The sequence below is a fragment of the Pristis pectinata genome, chromosome 4 (assembly GCF_009764475.1).
Source record: "Pristis pectinata isolate sPriPec2 chromosome 4, sPriPec2.1.pri, whole genome shotgun sequence".
NCBI lineage: Eukaryota > Metazoa > Chordata > Chondrichthyes > Rhinopristiformes > Pristidae > Pristis > Pristis pectinata.
This window is the reverse complement of record NC_067408.1, coordinates 23243805-23268275: the sequence shown is the minus strand read 5'-3', so window position 1 is coordinate 23268275 and position 24471 is coordinate 23243805. Positions and strand designations below refer to the sequence as shown.

Here is a 24471-nt window from a genome sequence, read left to right as displayed (position 1 = left end):
GATACATTGTGCCGAGAGACTGAAGAAGGATAGGCAGTGGATAGGGTATAAATGCAGTCAGTTGGATGGGTTGAAATGTGTTTACCTTCATGCGAGAAGTATTAAGAATAAGGGTGATGAACTTAAGCATGGATCAGTACATGGAATTACAATGTTGTGCCCATTACAGAGATTTGGCTGTCGCAGGGGCAGGATTGGCTGCTTGATATTTTGTGGTTCAGATGTTTCAAAAGGGACAGGGAGGGAGGTAAAAAAAGGTGGGGGAGTGGCATTGCTAATCAGGGATAGTATCACAGCTGCAGAATGGGAGGATGTCATGGAGGGATCATCTACTGAGTCAGTGTGGGTGGAAGTCGGAAACAGGAAAGGAGCAATCACTCCATTGGGAGTATTCTTATAGGCCCTCAATAGCCACCAGGACACCAAGCAGCAGATAAGTAGGCAGATTTTGGAAAGGGGCAAAAATAGTAGGATTGTTGTCATGGGAGACTTCAACTTCTCTAATAATGATTGGCACCTCCTTAGTACAAAAGATTTAGATGGGGCAGAATTTGTTAGGCGTGTCCGGGAAGGATTCCTGACACAGTATGTGGCTAGGCCGACGAGAGGAGAGCCCATACTGGATCTGGTACTAGGCAATGAACCTGGTTAGGTCACAGACCTCTCAGTGGGTTAGCATTTTTATAGATAGTGACCACAACTCCCTGACCTTTAGCACAGCCATAGACAGAGATACATGAAGAACAGGAGGATAACTAGAGCACGTTGAGATTAAGAAAGAGGTAGTGTTGGAGCTTCTGAAAAACATTAGGGTAGGTAAGTCCCTGGGGCCAAAACGGATATAGCCCAGGTTACTATGGGCGGTGAGGGAAGAGATTGTTGGGGCATTGACAATGATATTTGCAATCTCCCTGGCCACAGGAGTGGTACCAGAGGATTGGAGGATGGCAAATGTTGTACCCTTGTTCAAGAAAGGTAATAGGGATAATCCTGGGAATTATAGACCAACGAGTCTTAAGTCAGTGGTGGGCAAGCTATTGGAGAGGATTCTTAGGGACAGGATTTACATGCATTTGGAGAAGCATAGTCTTATTGGGGATCGTCAGCACAGCTTTGTGAGGGGCAGTCGTGCCTCACGCACCTAATTTAGCTTTTCAAGGTGGCAACAAACAAATTGATGAAGATAGAGTGGTGGATGTAGTGTTTATGGACTTTAGTAAGGCGCTTGACAAGGTTCCCCACGGTAGGCTCATCCATGAAGTCATGAGGCATGGGATCCATAGAGACTTGGCTGTGTGGATTCGGAATTGGCTTGCCCACAGAAAGCAGAGGATGGTAGTAGATGGAGAGTATTCTGCATGGAGGTCAGTGACTAGTGGTGTTCCGCAGGGATCTGTTCTAGGACCCTTGATCTTTGAGATTTTTTATAAATGACTTGGATGAGGACGTGGAGGGATGGGCCAGTAAGTTGCAGATGATATGAAGGTTGGAGGAGGTGTTATGGATAGTGTGGAAGGTTGTCATTGGTTACAATGGGATATAGACAGGATGCAGAGTTGGGCAGAGGAGTTCAGTCTGAACGTGTGAAGTGATTCACTTTGGAAGAAAGAACTCGAAAGCAGAGTACAAGGTTAACAACAGGATTCTTAGCAGTGTTGAGGAACAGAAAGATCTTGGGGTCCAAGTACGTAGACCCCTCAAAGCCGCACAAATGGGTAAGGCAGTTAGGGCAGTGTATGGTGTGCCGGCCTTCATTGAGTTCAGGAACCACGAAGTAATGTTGCAGCTCTATAAAACTATGAGATTTACCAGGATGCAGCCTAGATTAGAGAACATGTCTTTTGAGGAAAGGTTGAGCAAGCTAGGGCTTTTCTCTTTGGAGTGACACAGGATAAGAGGCAACTTGACAGAGGTGTGCAAGATTATGAAGGTCAGAGAGAGTGGACAGCCAGCACCTTTTCCCCAGGGCAACAATGGCCAGAGGAGTCAGAGGAGGAAAATTTAGGGGAGATGTCAGAGGTAGTTTTTTTTAAGAAAACAGAGTGGTGGGGGCCCAGAATACACTGCCAGGGTGGTGGTAGACATTGATACAATAGGGACATTTAAAAGATTCTTCGATAGGCACATGGAAGAAAGTAAAATTGAGGGTTATGGGCTGTGTAGGAACAAAGGGTTGGGATTGATCAGGGAGTAGGTGTTTATATAGTTCGGCAAAACATCGTGGGCCAAAGGACCCGTACTGTGCTGTACATTTCTATGTTCTAAGTGACCTAGAAATAAAGATGAGCCAGTTAGGCCCTGATCCCAGCTCCAACCACTGATCAATCTGTGAAGGACAATACCAACTATTCTGCCTTTCCCTGAGCCTCCATTAGCCTGCTCACCAAAGAGACAGATTTCCTTATGGACCACTCCCACAATAATGTCCCACAATATATCTTTTCCAAAATCTACACTTCTTGTCCATTCTTGACTCACATTCTGATAGTAGTCCAACAGCTCCCCCCAAAACATGCTTTTTAAAAAAATTCAGTTATTCAAATGCCTCACGAACATAGTCCTGCTCTCTTACTATTTTAACACTTATCAAACTTCACTGACTCCCTATTCCATAGTGTAATTTTTTTTTAAGCATCTGTATTTTCAAGAATTCCGTGGTCCTATCCTTCCCCAGGTATGCTACCTCCATCAGCCCTCAATTCTTCGACTTGCTCCGCCCTACTTTGCATTCAATCCAATGCCCTTCTATAATCTGTCAAACCAAGCAAAGGAGATGTGATTGGAGTCTACTGAGACAAGACACGAAAAGGCAAACAGCCTACACATTTAAATACAATATTTTTATTAATGCTTACCTGAGTTGGTGTTCCCTCAAATTAGAAAGTACGTCCATGCCATGGAGATGTGAGTAAATGATTTCTAAATCCTGTTTTAAAAAAAAAACAAACCGATTCAATTGAAGTACAAATTACAACTTAAGGAACTCTGAAGAACATCATACCATGACATACCTTTTCAAGTACAAAGAAAGAATTACCAAAAAAAAACCTGTATAATACTAAGTTACTAGAATGCCTGGTTACATTTTGTCCCATTTAACAAATTTATTCAAGATGAAAATAACATGATTTATTTATCACATGTACATCAAAACACAGTGAAATGCGTCTTTTGCTTAGAATGGGGGGCAGCCCGCAAATATCACCATGCTTCTGGCGCCAATATAGCAAGCCCACAACTTCCTAACCCATATGTCTTTGGAATGTGGGAGGAAACTAGAGCATCCAGATGAAACCCACGCAGTCACGGAGGGAAAACGGGTTTCGCAGTTGTGCGCCTGCAGTGCGGTATCAACACACAAAACAGATTGGTCAGACACTATTTCCATGGCCATCTTGCATCAAGGACACATGGAAGAAAAAAAAAAGGTATAAGAATAGAAATGGTACCAAGGTATTAATTTCAGGTAAACTTATTTCCACGAAGAACTACACAGGAACTTCATTAGAGTTCTTGAAGAGCAAGTGGGTCTTCATTGCTTGGCAGGTATCAAAGTACATTACCAGGTAGTTAATACAAGAGTTCCTGTAGAAATAGCTGATAAGATATCGGTCATAAATTTTGAAATATGTATATATTGAGGCAGAATCAAAGATTTCTCAATTGGAATAACCATCAAGTGGTGCACATCATCATCAATATACTCTGAAGGACAGCGTGAAGTTCAAGCTTAAAAAAAACCTACATGCAAACAACCTTGTCTCTCTGCAGGTTACAGCATTCCAACAACAACAGCTTGGGTACTAATCACGTGGGCAAAGCAAAACAATATTGAAAATCACCTAGCATATTCCGGAATGGTGCGTTATTTCCTACCCATGTTATGGCAGAATGCTATCGAAATGCAGAAACAGTTTCAATGCCCTTTTTAAGGGGAATCAAGACTGAAGGCGCAAGAAGGGATGGAGAAGTTGGGTGGAGGTGCATTCTTTTTTTTAAGTAATCACCTCTGTGGTATCCGTTGGTTCTCATTTTTTTAATATTAGGACGAGTAACAAGGATAAAGTAAACAAAACAAACTTTATTGAAAACAATGACTGACACAACAATGTCTCAAAAAGTCATACCCATGGTACACCTAATTCATAAAGGTATGTACTCACAAATGTATACTATAACCTGTGTGAAAGGGTTGAAATACTGAAAATGCTGTTCTAGTATTTCACTGAGAGAATGGAGCAAACTCCAGTTGTCTGGGCCTATTGGAAGTATGCTCCCTGGTCAACCAAGGTGGTATGTTCTTTGATGTTCCAGTGTTCCCTTAGCTCTCACAGTACCCATTTTATTCATACAGAATATGCTTAAAGGGTAGGAGATGGAGATAGGAAATTCATAGTCTTGAGGTAGATATAAAAGTATGGATGCATTTATAAGTAAATAGCTCAAGTTTAACATGAATGGTGAGTTTCACTCTGCAGAGTTGGGAGCTGGAGTGAGATTTGGAGCGGGAGCTTGGAAAAGAGGTGAGTCTCTGTGCATGTGCTTGTGAGTTTCACCTTGCAAGAATCTTAAAGAAGCACATTTACGAATTGTTTCTGGTTGATTGGTTAATTAACAACAGCGATCAAAAGGAAGCTTTTGGTGTAAGTGGAGCAGCCATTTTGGGAGCAGACCAGTGTTAGAGTGGAGTACTTGAGGCTTTGGCTCAAGAGGCTTCAGCAAGAGGAGGTGGTGATGGCTAAGTCTCTGGTAAGTTTCTTTGTCTTTCTTTCTCTGATTCTTCCTCTGTGCCAGGCTAGAGCAGTTAGAATGGCACCAGGGTCAATGGTGTGTTCATCTTGTGAGATGTGGGAGTTCTGGGAGACCTCCAGTCTACCTGATAGCTACATCTGCACAAGCGCATCCACAGATAGTGTTAGGGAACTGGAGTTGAAGCTGGATGACTTCGGCTCCTATGAGAGAACAAGTTCATAGATGAGAGCTACAAGGAGGTAGTCAGCTGCGTGACTAATCAGGAGAAGAGAGGAGAATAAGCAGAGTACCCTGTGGCCATTCCCCTGAACAACAGGTATACCACTTTGGACACTGTTGGGGAACAACCTACCAGGGGAAAGCCACAGTGACCAGCTCTCTGACACAGAGCCTGGTTGTGTGGTGTGGAAGGGGAGGGAGAAAAGAGGAGACCAGTAGTGATAGGGGATGCCATAGTAAGGAGGGGGCAGACAGGAGATTCTGTGGACATGAAAGACTCCCGGATGGCATGTTGCCTCCCGGGTACCAGGGTCAGGGACGTCTCAAATCAGGTCCACAGCATTCTGAAAGGGGGATGGTGAACAGCCAGAGGTCGTGGTACATATTGATGCCAATGACACAGGTAGGAAAAGAGATGAGGTCCTGAAGAGGGAATATAGGAAGCTGAAAAGCAGGACCTCAAGGGTAGCAATCTCTGGATTGATGCCTGTGCCATGCACCAGTGAGGGGAAGAATGGGTTGATTTGGCAGATGAAGGCATGGCTGAGGAGTTGGTGCAGGGTGCAGGGTTTCAGATTTGTTGATCAATGGGATCTCTTCTGGGGAAGGTACAACCTGTACAAAAGGGACAGGTTACACCCGAACTGGAGGGGGACCAATATTCTTGCAGGGAGCTTTGCTAGAACTGTTGGGGAGGATTTTAACTAGTTTGGCAGGGGGATGGGAACCAGAGTGATAGGTCAGAGGTTGGTGCATTTAGTGTACAAGTAGATGCAGAGTGTTGAAAGGCTGTGGAAGGACAGGCATTTGAAAGAGCAAAACTGCAGTCAGTTGGATGGGCTGAAGTGTGTCTACTTTAATGCAAGTATCAGGTACAAGGGCGATGAACTTAGAGAATGGGTAAGTACATGGAGTTATGACGTGGTGGCCATTACAGAGACTTGGCTGTTGCAAGGGCAGGAATGGCTGCTGGATATTCCAGGGTTTAGATGTTTCAAAAAGGACAGGGACGGAGGTAAAAGAGGTGGGGGTGTGGCTTTACTGGTCAGGAACAGTACCACAGCTGTAGAAAGCGAGGATGTCCTGGAGGGATCGTCTACTGATTCACTGTGGGTGGAAGTCAGAAACAGGTAGGGAGTGATCACTCTATTGGAAGTATTCTACAGACCCCCCAATAGCAACAGAAACACTAAAGGAGCAGATGGGGAGGCAGATCTTGGAGAGGTTCAAAAATAACAGGGTTATTGTCATGGGTGATTTCAACTTCCCTAATTTTGAATGGCACCTCCTTAGTGTAAAGGGGATAGATGGAGCAGAGTTTGTTCTGTGTGTACAGGAAGGACTCCTGACACAGTACGTGGATAGGCTGACTAGAGGAGAGGCCGTACTGGACCTGGTACTAGGCAACGAGCCTGATCAGGTTTCAGATCTCTCGGTGGGAGAGCATTTTGGAGACAGTGACCATAACTCCTTGATCTTTACCATAGCCTTGAAGAGAGATAGGAGCAGGCGATATGGGAAAGTATTTAATTGGGGGAGGGGGAATTTTGATGCTATTAGGCAGGAACTTGGGAGCGTAAATTGGGAACAGATGTTCTTTGGGAAGTGCATAATGGAAGTGTGGAGGTTGTTTAGGGAGTACTTGCATAGGCTTCTGGATAGGTTTGTCCCATTGAGGCAGGGTAAGGATGGTAGAATGAAGGAATCGTGCTTGATAAGAGATGTAGAGTATCTCGTCAAGAGGAAGCAAGAAGCTTACCCAAGGTTTAGAAAGCAAGGATCAGACAGGGCTCTAAAGAATTACAAGGTAGCCAGGAAGGAGCTTAAGAATGGACTAGGGAGAGCTAAAAGGAGGCACAAGGTGGCCTTGACAAGTAGGACTAAGGAAAACCCCAAGTCGTTCTACACATACGTCAAGAATAGGAGGATAACTAGAGTCAGGGTAGGACCAATCAGGGATAAAAGGAAAAGTGTACCTGGAGTCAGAAGAAGTGGGGGGGGGGGGGTCCTTAATGAATATTTTGCTTCAGTATTCACCAGGGAGAGAGACCTTGATGTTTGTGAAAATGGCATACAACAGGCTGATATGCTAGGGCATGTAAGAGATCACTGCGCCTTTGGCGATGACCTTTGCGTCCTCACTGGCGACAGGAGTAGTGCCAGATGATTGGAGGGTGGCAAATGTTCCTTTTTTCAAGAAAGGGAACAGGGACAACTCTGGGAGTTACAGGCCAGTAAGTATTACTTTAGTGGTGGGCAAATTACTGGAGAAGATTCTTAGAGACAGGATTTATGGGCATTTGAAGAAGCGTAGGCTGATTAGGGGCAGGTCATGTTTCATGAGCCTGACTGAATTCTTTGAGGATGTGACAAAGCACATTGATAAAAGGTAGAGCAGTGGATGTGGTGTACATGGATTTTAGTAAGGTGTTTGATAAGGTTCCTCATGGAAGGCTCATTCAGAAAGTCAGGAGGCATGGGATTCAGGGAAACTTGGCTGCATGGATTCAGAATTGGCTTGCCAATAGAAGACAGAGGGTGGTTGTAGACGGAGCATATTCCGACTGGAGGTCGGTGACCAGTGGTGTTCCGCAGGGATCTGTTCTGGGACCCCTGCTCTTTGTGATTTTTATAAATGACTTGGATGAGGTTGTGGTAGGGTTGGTTAGTTAGTTTGCAGATGACATGAAGGTTGGTGTTGTTGTGAATAGTGTAGAAGGTTGTAGGTTACAACAGGACATTGATAGGATGCAGAGTTGGGCTGAGAAGTGGCACATGGAGTTCAGCCCGGAAAAGTGTGAAGTGATATGCTTTGGAAGATTGAATTTGAAGGCAGGATACAAGGTTAATGGCAGGACTCTTAGCAGTGTGGAGGAACAGAGGGATCTTGGGGCCCACGTCCATAGATCCCTCAAGGTTGCCATGCAGGTCGATAGGGTTGTTACGAAGGCATATGGTGTGTTGGCCTTCATTCGTCGGGGTATTGAGTTCAAGAGCCATGAGGTAATGTTGTAGCTCTACAGAACTCTGGTTAGACCACACTTGGAGTACTGTGTTCAGTTCTGGTTGCCTCATTATAGGAAGGATGTGGAAGCTTTAGAGGGTGCATAGGAGATTTACCAGGATGCTGCCTGGATTAGAGAGCATGTCTTATGAGGATTGGTTGAATGAGTTAGGGCTTTTCTCTTTGGAGAGGAGGGGGATGAGAGGTGACTTGATAGGTGTACAAGATGATAAGAGACATAGGTCGAGTGGACAGTCAGACTTTTTCCCAGGGTGGAAATGGTTAACATGAGGGGGCATAATTTTAACGTGATTGGAAGAAGGTATTTGGGGGGGAGGGGGGGGATGTCAGAGGCAAGGTTTTTTTTTCCATTACACAGAGTGGTGGGTGCATGGAACACACTGCCGGCAGAGGTGGTGGAGGCAGATACACTAGGGGCATTTAAGAGACTCTTAGATAGGCACATGAATGACAGAAAAATGGAGGGCTGTGGGCAGGAAGGATTAGATAGACATTAGGAGCAGGATAAAGTGTCAGCACAACATCGTGGGCTGAAGGGCCTGTACTGTGCTGTAATGTTCTATGAATGTGTCACAGCAACTGAGACATAGCTGCATTAACCTTCTGCAGAAATTGCACCTCAACTTTATGTTGACAGGGTTTAAGCCCATACTGCTTACATTAAGTTGCTTGCTCAGCCTCTGGTGCACAGATAGCCCCATGATGAATATCAACCATATTGTGAACAGAAGGGATGCTGGTCATTCCTGCAAATCCCAGGGCTCTGTCAATGAGCTATTAGGATTCATTAAGACAATAATTGCTCTGGAAGAGAGTACTGGAGAATTGCTGCGCACTACAGACTCGGAGACTGAGTGCATCCGCAAATTCAATATACTGCAGATAGCCACAAAATGGACTGTTTACATCAGTAATAATATGCCTGGTGTAGCACAGAACCCTGACAATGTGCTCCGCAAGGAAATCCAAGAAACCTGCAACAGTTTGGATCAGTTGGGCTGAGTAAAGCCTTCCTGAGAAGGTCCACTCTCCCATGTAGTTCCAACGTGCACATTTGCTGCTTTTGCTGGTGCTGAAAAAAAAACTGCTGCTGCCTTTCTCCCAAGCATTCAACATGCAATAAAGCAAAGTAAAAAGTAACTCCTACATTTAGACAGAGTTATAGAATTGTACAGTGCAGAAACAGGCTCTGTGGACATGGTGGACCTTTGAGCACCCATTTAACTAATCCTCCTCACATTCTCATCATCCCCACCCTGTCCCCCTCTCCCCAAATTCTATCACTCACTTACCCACCAAGGGCAGTTTACAATGGCCAATTAACTTACCAACCCACCCTTCTTTGGGATGTGGGAGGATACTGGAGCATCAAGGGAAACCCAAGCAGTCACAGGGAGAATGTGCCAACTCCAAACAGACCACACCAGAGGCCAGAATTGAATCCACGTCTCTACTAGCTGAGCCACTGTACCCATGTGAGCAGGTATTTTGGTGCAATAGACCCTCATTGTGCTGGATTGCACATGGACCTGTGTCAAATCTTGCAAAGGTAAATGCCAAATTCATATTTTTCTGTGATTGTGGAAATCCCCAATTTACTGCCAGTGATTTCCCACTTGTAAACGCCTAGAAGTTCATTGCTGAAGCAGGAGCTTACTGGTAGCCCCTAGTAAACTTCAGGTTAGTCAGCATTTCAACTATGAGAAAGAATGGCAACATTTGTCTTTTTTTAAAAAATAATTTGTTTGCTAAAAAAGTATTTTTAAACTGATTATTTTTCATTTATTTTTTAACTGTTAATTTGAATTACTTAAAATACATTTTAAATCTTAAAATAGGTTTTAAATGTTTATTTTAAATGTTTCAATATCAAGGCCATTGAAAAATGCTGACATCAGTTTAGATTATCTTTCCACATGCAAACAAAGCAAGCACATGTAGGCACAGGACCCAACTTGCCAATATTCTGCCAACGAATTAGAAAGACTGTTAACTCTGCGTTTGGAGCCAGATTAATCCTGCCTGTAACTGAAAACCCTCTTAAAATACGGCTTCCAATCCTGCCAGATTTAAGTTATCCTACAAGGTTTTACAGAGGGATTGCTATTTCTGACCTATCCAACTAAGACTGCACAGGTATCTATAATACATCAAAATTTCCATTTTTTAAAATTAGGCAATTGCACAGAAGTCAATTTTCACTTTTTCCCCAACTACAAACTCATCCTGTTACCAGTAAACCACTTGGGTTAAAGCTGTGATACAATGGTGCCAGAAAGCATTAAAGCTCCACAAGGCCTAGTAAGAAGTCCCTTGTTTTTTGTAGTATATATCAATAAATCGGACTGAAAGATGGGGGCCATGATTAAGATTTTTGTAGATGATATCGAGATTGGCATAAGGGTTAATAGCAGGAGTTATAGACTAAGAAAATATCAATGGAATATTGTTATGGAAGTCTGCAATTGCATCAGAGAAGTTACAGGGAAAATATGCCACCATTGCCAGGGCAAGAGAATCTGAATTATGAAAAGATTTGTTAAGCCAGGGCTGTTTTGTTTGGAATTAAGGTATATAAAATGTAAAGCTAAAACCATACAAACATGAATTTCCCTTATAAAAGGGTGAAAAAGTATGATTACAGATTTACAGTATGTTGTGGAAGGATTAGAAGGTGCCTGTGGAAAAGAATTTCACCTAAACAGTGGTGTGTACTTGATATTTACTGCCCAAATGGATAGCAGAGGTAGTAACACGCTGCTCTATACTCTCCATTTTTAAAAAAAACCTTTTCAAAGTATCTTTGTGGCTTTAAAGCACTTTGAGATATGAAATCATGAAAGGCACCATGGAAATCCAAGTGCTTTCTGCAACCATTTCAAAACACTCAAGTTAAACTCCATAAACATATAATAGGAATTTAATTACTTCAACTACTGTGACAGCTGTTTGCAGCAAAGAACAAACTCTTTATGATGGTAATTAGCTCACATGCAAGGCACAATACAAACCAATTAACAAGAATTAATGTCATAATGATATAGGGATTTAAATAAACATTCAATTTTCATCAGAATTCACAGAACCACAAGAACTATGGTGCACAACAGGCCGGATCCAGCTCATAGAAGGGCTCTATCTTAACCACCTCAGTAAATAGCAACATGGTCTTCAATGTCATCTCCTGCTCACCTGCACAAAGTTAGAGTTGACAACTTTCACTCAACAACCTTTGACACCAACAAATGTCTCTGGATTCTATCTACAAAAGGACAAATGAATTTTTCAAAACCAAATTAGTGCAAGAGCATTTTGTTCATAATGCATTTAAAATCAGTGTAGATGTTTGAAATTGTGTGCCTTGAACAAAGTTCAGCCTGTTATCCTTTGTCACTTAAATGAAACACCCAGGTCCCATTTGCACCTGAATTTACCCATTAAGTGAATCCTGGTATGTCACCAGCTATCTACATACCTATACTCCACTGCCTATCAGTTCACTCAATGAAACATTACCAGCTTCTGCATTTTCTTCCTGACCCTCTCCACCTCCCCCAACCACCATCATTTCCAACAGAGAAACAAGTAAACCCCCATTACCTCTACAAAAAACCAGGAACTATACCTTGTGTTTGTTGGGTGACATTTCTGGTGCTACAAGAAACACATCTTCATTCATTCCTCTAATTGTTTCAACACTGAATTTGCTCAAATTAAAACCAAGCTATATTTTAAACCAGAATTTTTTTTTAAATGCAACTGGATAAAATATTCCTGGAATTTCATGTCAATTCCAATGCTCTTTAATTGGGAAGTTGTAAAATATTTTTAATTTTTAAAAGACAGACATATTCCTTTAGTTCCTTTCATTGCCTCATTCCAAAGCACTTTACCGTCAATGAAATACTTGTTTCATAGAGTTGTCACTGTTAGGTGTTGGAAAGGTGGCAGAGAATGTAATGAGCTCTAACATCAGTGTTGTAATTATGATCAGAGAATTTATATCTCATTTCAATATAGTAAAATCAGATTCTGTCCAGGAGGCAGAACAACATTTTGCTCTTGCTCCTGTCCAACCATCACAAGCTGATGGATCTCACTATAATGCCTCATCTGAAAAACAAAAAATTAATAAAGTATCTTCAATTAAATGGGATACATCGAGAGACCATTTCACAAACATATTAAGATCACCCTTATATAACCATATATTTGAGAAGACAAAAGGAGTGTGAAATAAATTAGCTTGGAAAGTAAAAAGTCACTGCATGTTATCGGTAAAATACAAGAAACCAAATGAACTATTCACCTGAAAACAGAAACTAAAATCTTGACTAACACCCAAGTTTCATTTTGAAATGGAAAGCTTTCTCTCCCAAAGTACCCAGCAGTATTCTGGTGCTTTAGCTTAATTTCCTTTTACTGCACTAGTACAACTTAAAATATTAAATATTGAAATCATTGGTGTGGATTTGTTCAATCTTAGTCCAGAGAGATGGGGAAACAAGTCAAATGGATTATCATAAGTAAAGTGAAGTAAAATTTACTTCAATTTCACACCAAGCAAAGGGAAACCACTAAACCTTTCAATAAGAAAGGAGAAGGATCAAAACAGGATGAGGTTTAGCATTACTTCATTTTAACTATAATATAGTTTATAATCAATAATATGTGGTGACAAAATCATAATCCTTTTCCTGGCTCAAATTTTTACTCCTGCTCTCCAAATTATTGGCTAATCTGGTGAACATTTCCCTATACTTTTAGGCCCATGGCCTTCTTATCCTATAGTCTAGTCAGTGTTCATAGGCAACTAAAACATAGGGATCTCACAGTCATACACAATTTTTCATTCAAAATTCTGATTAGGTAAAGTCCACACCAATGTGCACAAATTGTTTTTTCATCATTGGTCAATGGATTTTGATCAGGAGAAGGTCAATCTTTTTCTGCTTCCAAGGCAACTTGGTCAATATTAGTATCATCACTGCAGCCGATTCGATGATGTCTGATGACAGATCAGGGATAGAACTTGTGACTTCACTGCTATGCTTTTTGTGATATTGTACTACATAGTATGCTTATCTATTAAGCAACAGAAAGGCTTATTATTTTAAATGAGAAGATTTAAAGACCATAGGATAGAAAGATCTTTCTAAACAAATGACTACCTGAAACCCCATAGCAATAACAAGTTGAAATTTTGAATATGAATATTAATCCCCCTTAGTGAGACTTCTTAGCAGAGGCCAGCTGAATACCACTTGATAGAAAAGAGAAGGTACACTGCCAGTACATGGAACACACTCAACAGAAGTCACTCAGGTACCTTTCCACAAAATCAATAATCAGAGCAATGAGCAGAATCAAAAAATTGGTTAGAGACAGTTGCTACAAAAAGTAAAATAATACGGATATAATCACTGTAGCTAATGACATTGCATTATATTTCATTACGCACTAGTTTGCCGTTCATTTAAATACTGGGCACATTTCAGGCATCACACATTATAAAGGATGAAGATATATCAAGTACAGTCACTACTAAGTCTTGGGCATGCTTCCCAGGTTGATGAGGGAAAAAAAATGGTCTTAAATGCAATATATTCACCTAACATGGGGCTAATGTTCAAAGAACAAATGTACACTGCCATTTAATATTCAACTGTTAATCCTATTCAGTGGTAATATGAAAATGTCACAATACCAGCACTGGGATCTCTTGTGGCTGGGTTATGTTGTGGAATGACTTCATCAGCAAATAATGAAGAATGTTTATCCAAGAATACTTGATGCAGTGTATGGAGAGCCCAATGCTGGTTCTCACCAGTGTTTCATTTGACTAGATAAAGATTTGATGCTTTAAATCATTGACCTGCATAAAAATCCATCCTAAGCGTCACCTGAAAACATTTAATACAGATTACTACATGCCAAAAATGTTGGAGATCTTGTCACAATAAGGAAAATGAACAATAAATTTCACAAATATTATAAAATACTAGTCAAAACTCAAAGAACTATAATCCTCCTCCTCTGGCAACACCTTGGGGGTCAAAACTACCTTACATCACCAATGCGTGCCTTCACTGAGGTGTTGCACCTGAGTTATCTAGTCATCCACATTATCCACGGTCTACTTGGGTGCACGGGGGGGCGGTGGGGGTGTGGAGTCTCGAGTCCTGTGAGGAGAAAGACCATAGTCCAGGGTCCTGCCACTACTGGACACTGAAGGGCTGGGGTGCATCTCAAATATTATACAAATAGAACTTTTGGGGATTAAATATTAGGTGACTGTGACACATCGTAAGGGAATGTGTTGCACTGCATGGTACCATGAATGCAGATAATGACGTGTCAAATATATTACTGTATATTCTATGAATAAAGCATATATTTGTGGATAAAAAAATGCAGGTTGATAAAGGATCTTTGTTTTGCAGATTCTGAATGCAGGGTCCTTTTTCACATTCTTCAATGGACATGCTAATGACAGCTTGGAACTCAGCCTTTGAACATGCACTTCTATACAAAAGATGGTCTGCCTACTGCAACTTGGAGGTTGGAGAGACAATGATTATGAAGTTTTAGTTTTCCATTTGTCCAATAGATTAGCTCCTGTCCAGCAGGAAGCTTGCTAGAGGTGAAGTGCAGTATTGCAATGTGAAGGACTGAGAAAAGTGTTGAAGCAAAGACACAGCCTTGATTTACACTAGTCTGCACTAACATTGCCATGAGAGCGAGAGCGATTTGAGAACATTGATAGTATCAACAGCAGTGAGTAGAATATTCTGAAAACAAGAAATGACCCTTCAAGGAACTGTATTGTACCAAAAGCTCAATGCTGCAAGAAATTAATTACATAATGTTATTTTTGGAGCCAAAATCAAGATTAAAATCAATCAGGCAACAATGGAATTTCCTTCTCACATCAATTAACATGTAGCTGTAAATAGCTGTTTTGTTCACAAATGAAAAACAATCCTTTCAGTCCAGTAAGTGGTCCAAAGCTAGCTGTTTCTTTTTTTTAAAAAAAACTTTCAGTTAAGAGCAACTGGAAGATAAGCAAAAAAATGAAGTACACATAAGCCAACTAATTCAAGAAGAGGTGTAATAAAAAGTCTGTTAGGCACGAGCAAACTTCCAGAACCTCACCCATGTAGCTATTTCTTTGCAACATGATTATGGAGTACTTCACTTTACAAAAAAAAATGCATCATGGCAACAGCAAAATTTTTCCTCACCAATGACCACAATTTTATAATCAGTAAATTGCATAGATTACACTACTTACTTGATTTAACATTTCACCAAATGGCAGATTGTCAGGGATAGGGGTGGAGGAGGGGAAACAGTCTGGTCCTCAAAAACAGACCCTTGTAAAAACACTCATGATTATCCTATGATGTAGCACATCACTGATATCAGGTTATAAGCAACTTAAATTAATATTCATTTGAAAATGTGGAGTACCATAACCACAATGGCTTTAGTAGTCAAGAAAGTCCCACAGTAATTTCCAGGCAATTCAGGTGCAAAATAAACCTCAGCCACCTTAATGCTGGCCTCAATCACAAAAGATATATAAAATAGTACATATAGTTTATCATACAAGCCCCTTCAAATGTTATATATTCTGTTGTATCTACCTCGAAATTCTGGAAATATTTACCAAACAGTGGAACAAAATGGCTCAAAACTGCAGCAGAGGTATTAATGTTTATAGCATGACCTAGTGGCAACAACAAGCATTTCCAGTTTTAAAAGTTCCATTGTATTCAGATAGCTAGAGACAATTAGGTCTAATCTATTCCCAAAAAGTAGGTCATTCATCTCCTAAATCCTATCCCAACATTCTAATTACTGATCTATACCTCAGGACCAAGATTTTCATTGCTTCACCTTTGGTCATTGCACTTTCAGCTGTATATATCTCAATTCTGGAACTTCATTTCTAAACCTTTTTGTTTAATTTACCTCATGTACACATTCTCATGCTTCCTTAGAAGGCGGGAGGTTATCCACCCCATGCAATAACAGGGAGAGCATGCAAACAGACAGCACTGGTGGTCAGGACCAAACCCTAGGTGGTTGGAGTTATGAGGCAGCAGCAGTACTGCTGTTTCACTGTTTTGTCCTTGAAGAAACTCTCAAAGCTTACTAGTTTAAGCAAGATTTTGGTGATCTGCTGTAGAACTTGTAATTCTATACCAAATTTTGTTACTGTGAATGCATATTTTGCACATTAAAGCCACTGTAATAAATGCAGGTTCCTGTAATTGCAGACACAAGAGCCTGCAGGTGTTGAACTATGGAATAGAACAACAAACTGAGTTGGAGGAGATTTGGTATGTCACCAAAGTCTGTTGCAAATTTCTACAGATGTACAGTGGAAAGCATTCTGACTGGTTGCATTATTGCCTGGTATGGAGGCTCCAATGTGCAGGATCGAAAGAGGTTGCAGAGGTATGTAGACCTCAGCCAGCTCCATCACAGGCACAACCCTCTCCGCTATTGAGGACATCCTCAAGAGGCAGTCCCTCAAGAAGGTGGCATCCATCATTATGGGCCCTCACCATCTGGGACATGCCCTCTTGTCACTACCATCAGGGAGGAGCTACAGGAGCCTGATAACCCACACTCAACATTTCAAGAACAGCTTCTTTCCCTCTGGCATCAGATTTCTGAATGGTCCATGAGCACTACCTCGTTATTCCTCTTTAGCACTTTGATGCATATAATGCACTACTGATGTATATAAATGACCTGGATGAAAATGTACATGGGTGGGTTAGTAAGTTTGCAGATGATACAAAGATTGCTGGTGTTGTGGATAATAATAGAAGACTGGCAAAGGATACAGCAGGATATAGATCAGTTGCAGATATGGACAGAGAAATGGCAAATGGAGTTCAACCTGGCCAAATGTGAGGTGTTGCACCTTGGGGAGGTCAAATGTAAAGAGACAGTACACTGTTAATGGCAAGACCTTTAACAGTGTTAAAGAGCAGAAGGATCTTGGGGTCCTAATTCATAGCTCCCTGAAAGTGACTACACAGGTTGATAGGGCAGTAAAGAATGCATATGGCATGCTTGCCTTCATTAATCGTGGCATTGAGTTCAAGAGTCAGGAAAGTATGCTGCAGCCTTATAAAACTTTAGTTAGGCCACATCTGGAGTATTGCATTTGGTTCTGGTTGCCCCATTATAGGAAGCATGTCGAAGCTTTGGAGAGGATGCAGAAGAAGTTTACCAAGATGCTGCCTGGATTAGAGGGCATGTGCTACGAGGATAGGTTGGACAAACTTGGGTTGTTCTCTCTGCAGTGAGAGAGGCTGAGGGGAGTGCTGATAGAGGTTTATAAGATGAGAGGCATAGATAGAGTAGACAGCCAGTATCTTTTCCCTAGGGTTGAAGTGACTAATACCAGAGGGCATGTGCTTAAGGTGATAGGGGCAAGTTCAAAAGGAGATGTGCGGGGCAAGTTTTTTTTACCCACAGGGAGTGGTGGGTGCTTGGAATGGCAGTGGAGGCAAATACAATAGGGGCATTCAGATACTCTTAAGATCGGCACATGAATGTGAGGGAAATGGCAGGATATGGACATTGTGTAGGCAGAAGGGATTAGTTTAGTTGGGCGTTTCATTACTAACATAATTGGATTGGCACAACATTGTGGGCCAAAGAGCCTGTTCCTGTGCTGTACTGTTCTATATTCTGTGTTTATTTATAGCAATTTTTTATGTCTTTATGTCTTGCACCGTACTGCTGCCACAAAACAACAAATTTCACAACATACATCAGTAATAATAAATCTGATTCTGATGCTGAAGGAACTCAGCAGGATAGGCAGCATCTGTAGAGGGAAATGGACAGTTGACTTTTTGGAACAAACTTCTTGTTTCTTGTAATTGCAGTATGAAGTGACAGTTAATTGGCCAGTTAGATTGGTTGTGTTTCTGGTCCACAAATTATTCTTTGGACAGGGTGATTTTCTGATAGATAAGACTTTTTTTTAAAGAAATATCTACTGGAAGAGCTTGACTTATGTAGTTTTTCTCTCAACCGCAAGGCATCATCACTTCAGTAAGGATGAATAAAGGGTTAGAAAAAAATCAAGTTCCTCTAGCCTTTGCTCAATCCAAGCTCCTCATCTTTTTTCATTACATTCATGTCAAGCTCCCCCATTGCTGGGGATGGAAGTGTTCTTACTATTATAATCAACATAATTGGCCAACGCTATTTTATGGAGCTATAGAGCTTTGATTTGAGCTATTGTTGTGGGATCACATAGCTAAGATGAATGCTGTTTCTGCTTTTTAATGTGTGCAGTATTAAGTTGCTGGTTCATCAGATTGTCATTTCACATGTGCCTAATGTTGTTTCTGCTATATTTTGAAAGGTGTTTGGATAGGTACTTGGTTAGGACAGGCTTAGCCAGATACAGACTCAATGAGGGCAAATGGATTAGCATATAAAGGCATCATGGCCACATAGGCCCTCTTTGTCCCAGCTCGCCTATTTCCATGCTATATATTTCTATGACTTGGTGATCTTGGTACAATGAGAAATTAGTTGGTATAACAAATTGCAGTGGAACACAGTTTTGCTCTTTTGATAGTTTACATTGTCACTGACGTCTGACTTGTAACTATCAGTTATTGGTCAGAATCAATTCCATTTAGCATTTGCAAGTCTATTTACTAGAATAAAAATAACATATTTCTAAATGGCAAGAGGTTGCAAAGTTCTGAGATAGAGGGATCTGAACATCCTGGTGTACGATTCATAAAAGGCTCAGATGCAGGGAGTGCATGCAATTGGAAAAGATATCAAAATGTTATTTATTACAAGGGGAAGTGAACACAAAAGTAAAAAGATTAAATTTCTGTTACATGAAAGACTGGTGAGACTATATCTGGAGTATTCATCTCCAGGTAGGATATAAATGTGTTAGAAGTAATTCATGGAATGAGTGGATTTCTCATTAGACTGGGTTGAAATCGGCTGGATTTAGGAGAGCGGGAGGAGACTTTATCATATGGGAAATAAAAGATCCTGAGGGGCACTGAGGGGGAGGATCTGGAGTGGAATGTTTCCTCTTGAGAATTAACTAGGGGTCAATGTTTAAAAAAAACTCAAAGGGTGACCCACTTACGACAGAAGAGGCAATTTTTTCTCTCAACCACTTCGAGTCTCTGGAACTCCCTTCCTTAAAAGGGTAATGAAAGCAGAGCCTTTGAATATTTTTCAAAGCACAGCAAGATTGATTGTTATAAACAAGGGGGTAAAAGTTTAGGCGGGGGGGGGGGGGGGGGGGAGGAGGGGAGAGACAGGGGAATGAAGCTCTGCCGTCACTGCTGAAGGTGCAGCCATTATGTGCCTGTGGTGGATGTCCTCACCTTCCTGGCTTGGTACGTTGACGGTGTGGGAAGCTGCGTCAACATCAAGGACCTGTTTGGGATCTGGACCAGCAAGCGCCAGGTGAAGGTCAAGTTGAGAGTTGACGCAAATAGATCCATCATCCACCCCCCCCCCCCCCTCAGTGTTTGCCATCAGAGGGAACCGTGGATACATGGTGTACACGGGACAACCAAGGGTGTGTCGCAACTGCAACAAACCCGGACACGTGGCGGCCCAGTGCAGCACAGTCATCTGCAAGCAGGAAGGTCACCACACAAAGGACTGTCAAGAAAGCAAATGTTGCAACCTGTGTGGGGAAGCAGGCCACCTCTACAAGTCCTGCCCAAAACGGGCCTGTACCTACACACATGCAATAAGTGGGGGTGTCAGCACCAACACCCCGGGGGACACTGACACACCCCCCCCACCAGCACAGGGGCCTCAGAAGAAACCGAAACCGGGGGGGGGGGGGGAGGGGGGGTGAGGACAGCCCGACCGCCTCAAACTCCCAACCCCAGCCATGAACTCCCAGCCCCCTCCCCGAGAGGTGGAGTCAATGGAAGATGGAGTGGGGGAGGGACAGGAAAGGGAATGGCAGACTGTGAAGAGGAAGAAGGCACAAAAGACACCACCCAAGAGACAATGGGCCACAGAAAACAAGGGAACTGGAAAGAAAAGAGTAATGCAACAGGTGGTCACCAGCAACCTCTCCTCGTTGGAGGATGAAGGCAACAACAGAAGCCGATGACAGAGGCAGAGGAAGCAGTAAAATGGAGGAGAGAACATGGAAGAGAACCAACAGACAGGAACAAGTGAGAGAACAACCCTGCCTGCCGACTCCCAGCTCCGGGAGACCGGAAGCAGCGCAGAGGCTGTTGCCTCCCCAGCTTCGGGAGACCAGGAGCAGCACTGCATCTGATGCAACCCAGCACCGGGAGAGGAAAGATTCTGGACCACCAGTGAAAAGGAACAGGGGCACAGGTGGATTCCCCCCCCCCCCCCCCCCAAGTGGCACCACCAGCCTCACCACAAGGGACCCCACACCCAGGGGGAGACCACTCCCAATATCTGAGCCCGGAATCGGTGAGGCAGTTCACTAAAGCTGTGGGCATGAGGGCCCAGGACAAATGAAAGTGGACTGTGTAACTGGAACTGAACTCCAAAAGAGCCATGGAGATAAAACTGGCATCTCTAAACGTGCGCAGTGTGAAGAGCACCCCGTGATGTGTTAACGCCTTACAGTTCCTTGCCAAGGTAAAGGCAGATGTGACTTTCTTACAAGAGTGTGGGCTACCACACCTCCGCAACTATCGGACTGTTGCTATGGTCGGGGGGGGGGGGGGGGGGGGGGGGGGGGTGCAATGATTGTCGCGCTTCTGGCCTGAGGATGATGATGCGGGGGTGCAACTTCTTAATCATTGGGGTCAGAGAGGTGGTGGGGGGAGGGGGGTGGTGGAGGTGGCTCCTCGTGGCAGATGTGATGTATTGGAACACTCCACTCCAGCTGGTTAATGTTTACGCCTCACCCGTGCAGAGCGAGCGGCTGGCTGTCCTCCAGCAGCTCCTACCGCTGCTGGCAACATCCCAGCCAGTCATTCTGGCCGGTGACTTCAACTGCATCATCGATGCGGCTGGACGATCCGGCAGTGCCGACAGCAGACTGGATGGCACTTCCAGACTACTGATGGAAACGGTAAAGGATGCCAAGTTGCGCAACTACTTCAGCACCCCTGCAGGCGGGGCACGGCCGCAACACACCTGGTTAAGTTCGGACAGCTCAGCCCAGTTCCGGATCGACTTCCTGTTCGTGTCGGAGCCAATCATGGTCAGATCCACTGACGTCACGCCGGTGTTCTCCTCTGACCACCGTCTCCTTCGGGCCTCCTGTCACCTACAGGAGGACCAGAAGGCAGGCAGGAGGACGTGGAAGTTGAACGTCAAGCTGCTGACCCCAGAGAGCGTGGAGGAACTAAAGAGGGATTACGCAGGTTGGAGAACCATGAAAACCCTCTTTGACACCCCTGTGCACTGGTGGGAAGCGACAAAGGAGAACATCAAGAGGTTCTTCATCTGCAGGGGGTTCCAGAAAGCAAGACAGAGTCAGAGGGAACTCCAGACAGACTTGCAGCAACTCCTCCTCCTGCAGTCGAGGGGGGTGGATGTGAGGGAGGAACTCCGAGAGGCAAAGAGCCGGCAAGCCCAGCTCCACACCTCCGAATCCTCCAAGATTATCTTCCGATCCAGGGTTCACTCCGTGGAGCAGGATGAGATGTGCTCACATTTCTTCTTCCAAAAGGTGCACAGGGGGAGCTCTGTGATCCGCAGCCTTAAGGAAGAGGACGGCTCAGTAGCATGCTCGCAGACGGACATATTAAGGATCTACAGATCCTTCTATGCCAGTCCGTACGACAAAAAGGCCACAGACAGCACCGTCTCCCAGAACTTCCTGTCCTCTATCACGGAGGTCTTAGATGACAGCAAGCGGGAGAGTCTGGACCAACCACTGACCCTGGAGGAGCTGACTGGCTCAGTCCGCTCCTTTGATTCAAATAAAACTCCCGGAAGTGACGGCTTACCGGTGGAGTTGTACTCGGCTCTGTGGGACTGAATGGGCCCGGACCTGCTGGAAGTGTACAATGCTATGCTTTGGTCTGGCAGTATGTCAGAGTCTACGAGGAAGGGCACCATCACCCTCATCTACAAGCAGAAGGGAGAGAGGGCAGACATCAGAAATTGGAGACTCATCTCACTGTTGAATGTGGACTATAAGATCCTGTCCAAGGCCATTGCCAACAGGGTCAGGCCTGCTCTGGGACAGGTGATCCACCCAGACCAAACCCGTGCTGTAGGTGGCAGGAAGATCTTTGACAGCCTCGTGCTGCTCAGGGATACCATCACCTACGTGCAGGACAGAGGGGTGAACACCTGCCTGGTCAGCTTGGACCAGGAGAAGGCCTTCGACAGGGTATCACACACGTACATGCTGGGCGTGCTCTCCAAAATGGGCTTTGGGGAGGGAATCAGGAATTGGATCCAACTGCTCTACACAGACATCTGTAGCACAGTCCAAATCAATGGGTGGGAAACAGACAGCTTCCCCATCAAGTCTGGAGTCAGGCAGGGCTGCCCTCTCTCCCGTCTTGTTCGTGTGCTGTATAGAACCCTTTGCTGAGTCCATCAGGAAGGACAAGAGCATCAGAAGGGTGACGTTGCCAGGCAGTGAGGTCACCCAGGTGAAAACCTCCCTGTACATGGACGACGTCACCATCTTCTGCTCGGACCAGAGGTCAGTTCGCAGACTGATCAGCATCTGCGACCAGCTTGAGTTGGCATCAGGGGCCAAAGTCAATCGCGCGAAGAGCGAGGCCATGCTCTTCGGCAACTGGCCCAACCGATCCATCGTCCCCTTCACCGTCAGGCCTGACTATCTGAAGGTGCTGGGGATCTGGTTCGGAGAGGCTAGGGCATGCAACAAAAATTGGTGGGAGCAGATCGGGAAGGTGAAGCAGAGACCGGGACTGCGGGAACGGCGCTCCCTATCGATAACTGGGAAGAACCTGGTCATCAGGTGTGAGGTGCTCTCAGGGCTGCTATACTTGGTGCAGGTGTGGCCTGTTACTCGCTCCTCTGGCTTGGGAATCACCCGCGCCGTCTTCCGGTTCATCTGGGGATCCAAGATGGAGCGGGTCAGACGGGCCACCATGCACAAGTCCCTGGACAATGGGGGTAAAGGTGTCCCCAATGTCGCCCTCCTCCTGATGACTACTTATGGCTGCATCAGGCTGTGCGTGGAACCCAAGTATGTGGACACCAAGTGTCACTATGTACCGAGGTTCTACCTGTCCCTGCTGTTGCGAAAGATAGGCCTGGCCCCATGGCGTCCCAGTCAGCTGGACGCTGCCGCGCTACCTGTCCTTCATGGAAAAGTTCTTCCAAACCAATATCTTTGACCACAAGTCCATCAGGCAGTGGTCAGCACGAAACATCCTGCAGCCACTGCAGGAGAAGGACTCGATGGATACTGTGAGGTGGTTCCCTGAGCAGACCGTCCAGACCATCTGGCAGAATGTCTCATCGCCAGAACTCACCAACAAGCACCAAGACCTCGCTTGGCTGGCGGTGAGGGGGGCCCTCCCAGTCAGATCCTTCCTGTATGGTTGGAACCTCACTCCCAGCGCGTACTAACCCCGGGAGGACTGCGCTGGGGACGAGACAGTCGCCCACCTCTTTGTGGGCTGTAGGTTTGTGAGGATGGTGTGGCGAAAGATGCAAGGGTCCTTGTCACAGTTCATCCCCAGCAGCAGCGTAACAGAGGATTCTCTGATCTACGGGCTGTTCCCGGGGACACACACAGAGACATACATCAACTGCTGCTGGAAGGTCACCAACTCGGTGAAAGACGCTCTTTGGTCTGCCTGAAACTTGTTGGTCTTCCAGCACTGCGAGATGTCCGTAGGGGAATGCTGCCGGCTGGCACATTCCAGGCTGCAGGAGTACGTGCTGAGGGACGCAATGAAGCTGGGTGCAGCCAACGCAAAGGCTCAGTGGGGAAGGACTACAGTTTAGGGTTCTTCTGCCACTGGAGATGGAGGGGCGGAGACAGGGAGAAAGCCCCTAAATATTGTAAATACGGGACCAGGTAGCTTCCAGGGAGCCACACGTGTGGCATCGGTGCTGTTTTCTATATAAAAGGTAACACTAATGAATGATCTGTACAAGAATGTAAAGGTTTGCACTGTCTTGTAATTGTATATAGTTTGTCTTTTATTATGAATAAAGTTTATTTTGTAAAAAAAAGTGGGGGGAGACAGGTGGGAAGGCAGAAATATGGAGTTGAGATAACAAATCAGATAATCAATGACCTTTATGATAGAGCAGTTTCAAAGAGCCAAATGGCCTACTCCTGCTCCTCTTGTTTATTACATGCAACAAGTGGTACAGAAAAGATCATTTTCTTCCTACTTATGATGCTTTCACAACCACTAGACTGACTTCTCTGAAGCAATGTTCTTCCAGAAGTAATACTATTTGAACCCTCTAGTTATAGGCATGAAAGCTAGAGTATGTTCTGC

General features: G+C 44.1%; 1 protein-coding gene across 4 annotated transcripts in view; it reads right to left on the bottom strand.

Annotated features, from left to right (window-relative positions):
• rapgef6 (Rap guanine nucleotide exchange factor (GEF) 6) overlaps window positions 1-24471 on the bottom strand; it is a 245849-nt gene that overhangs the window by 176309 nt on the left and 45069 nt on the right. For all 4 annotated transcript variants that reach the window (XM_052013253.1, XM_052013254.1, XM_052013255.1 and 1 more), the window contains exon 2: window positions 2856-2926. In XM_052013253.1, coding sequence (XP_051869213.1) covers window positions 2856-2926 — 71 coding nt within the window. The remainder of the gene's footprint in view (window positions 1-2855; window positions 2927-24471) is intronic.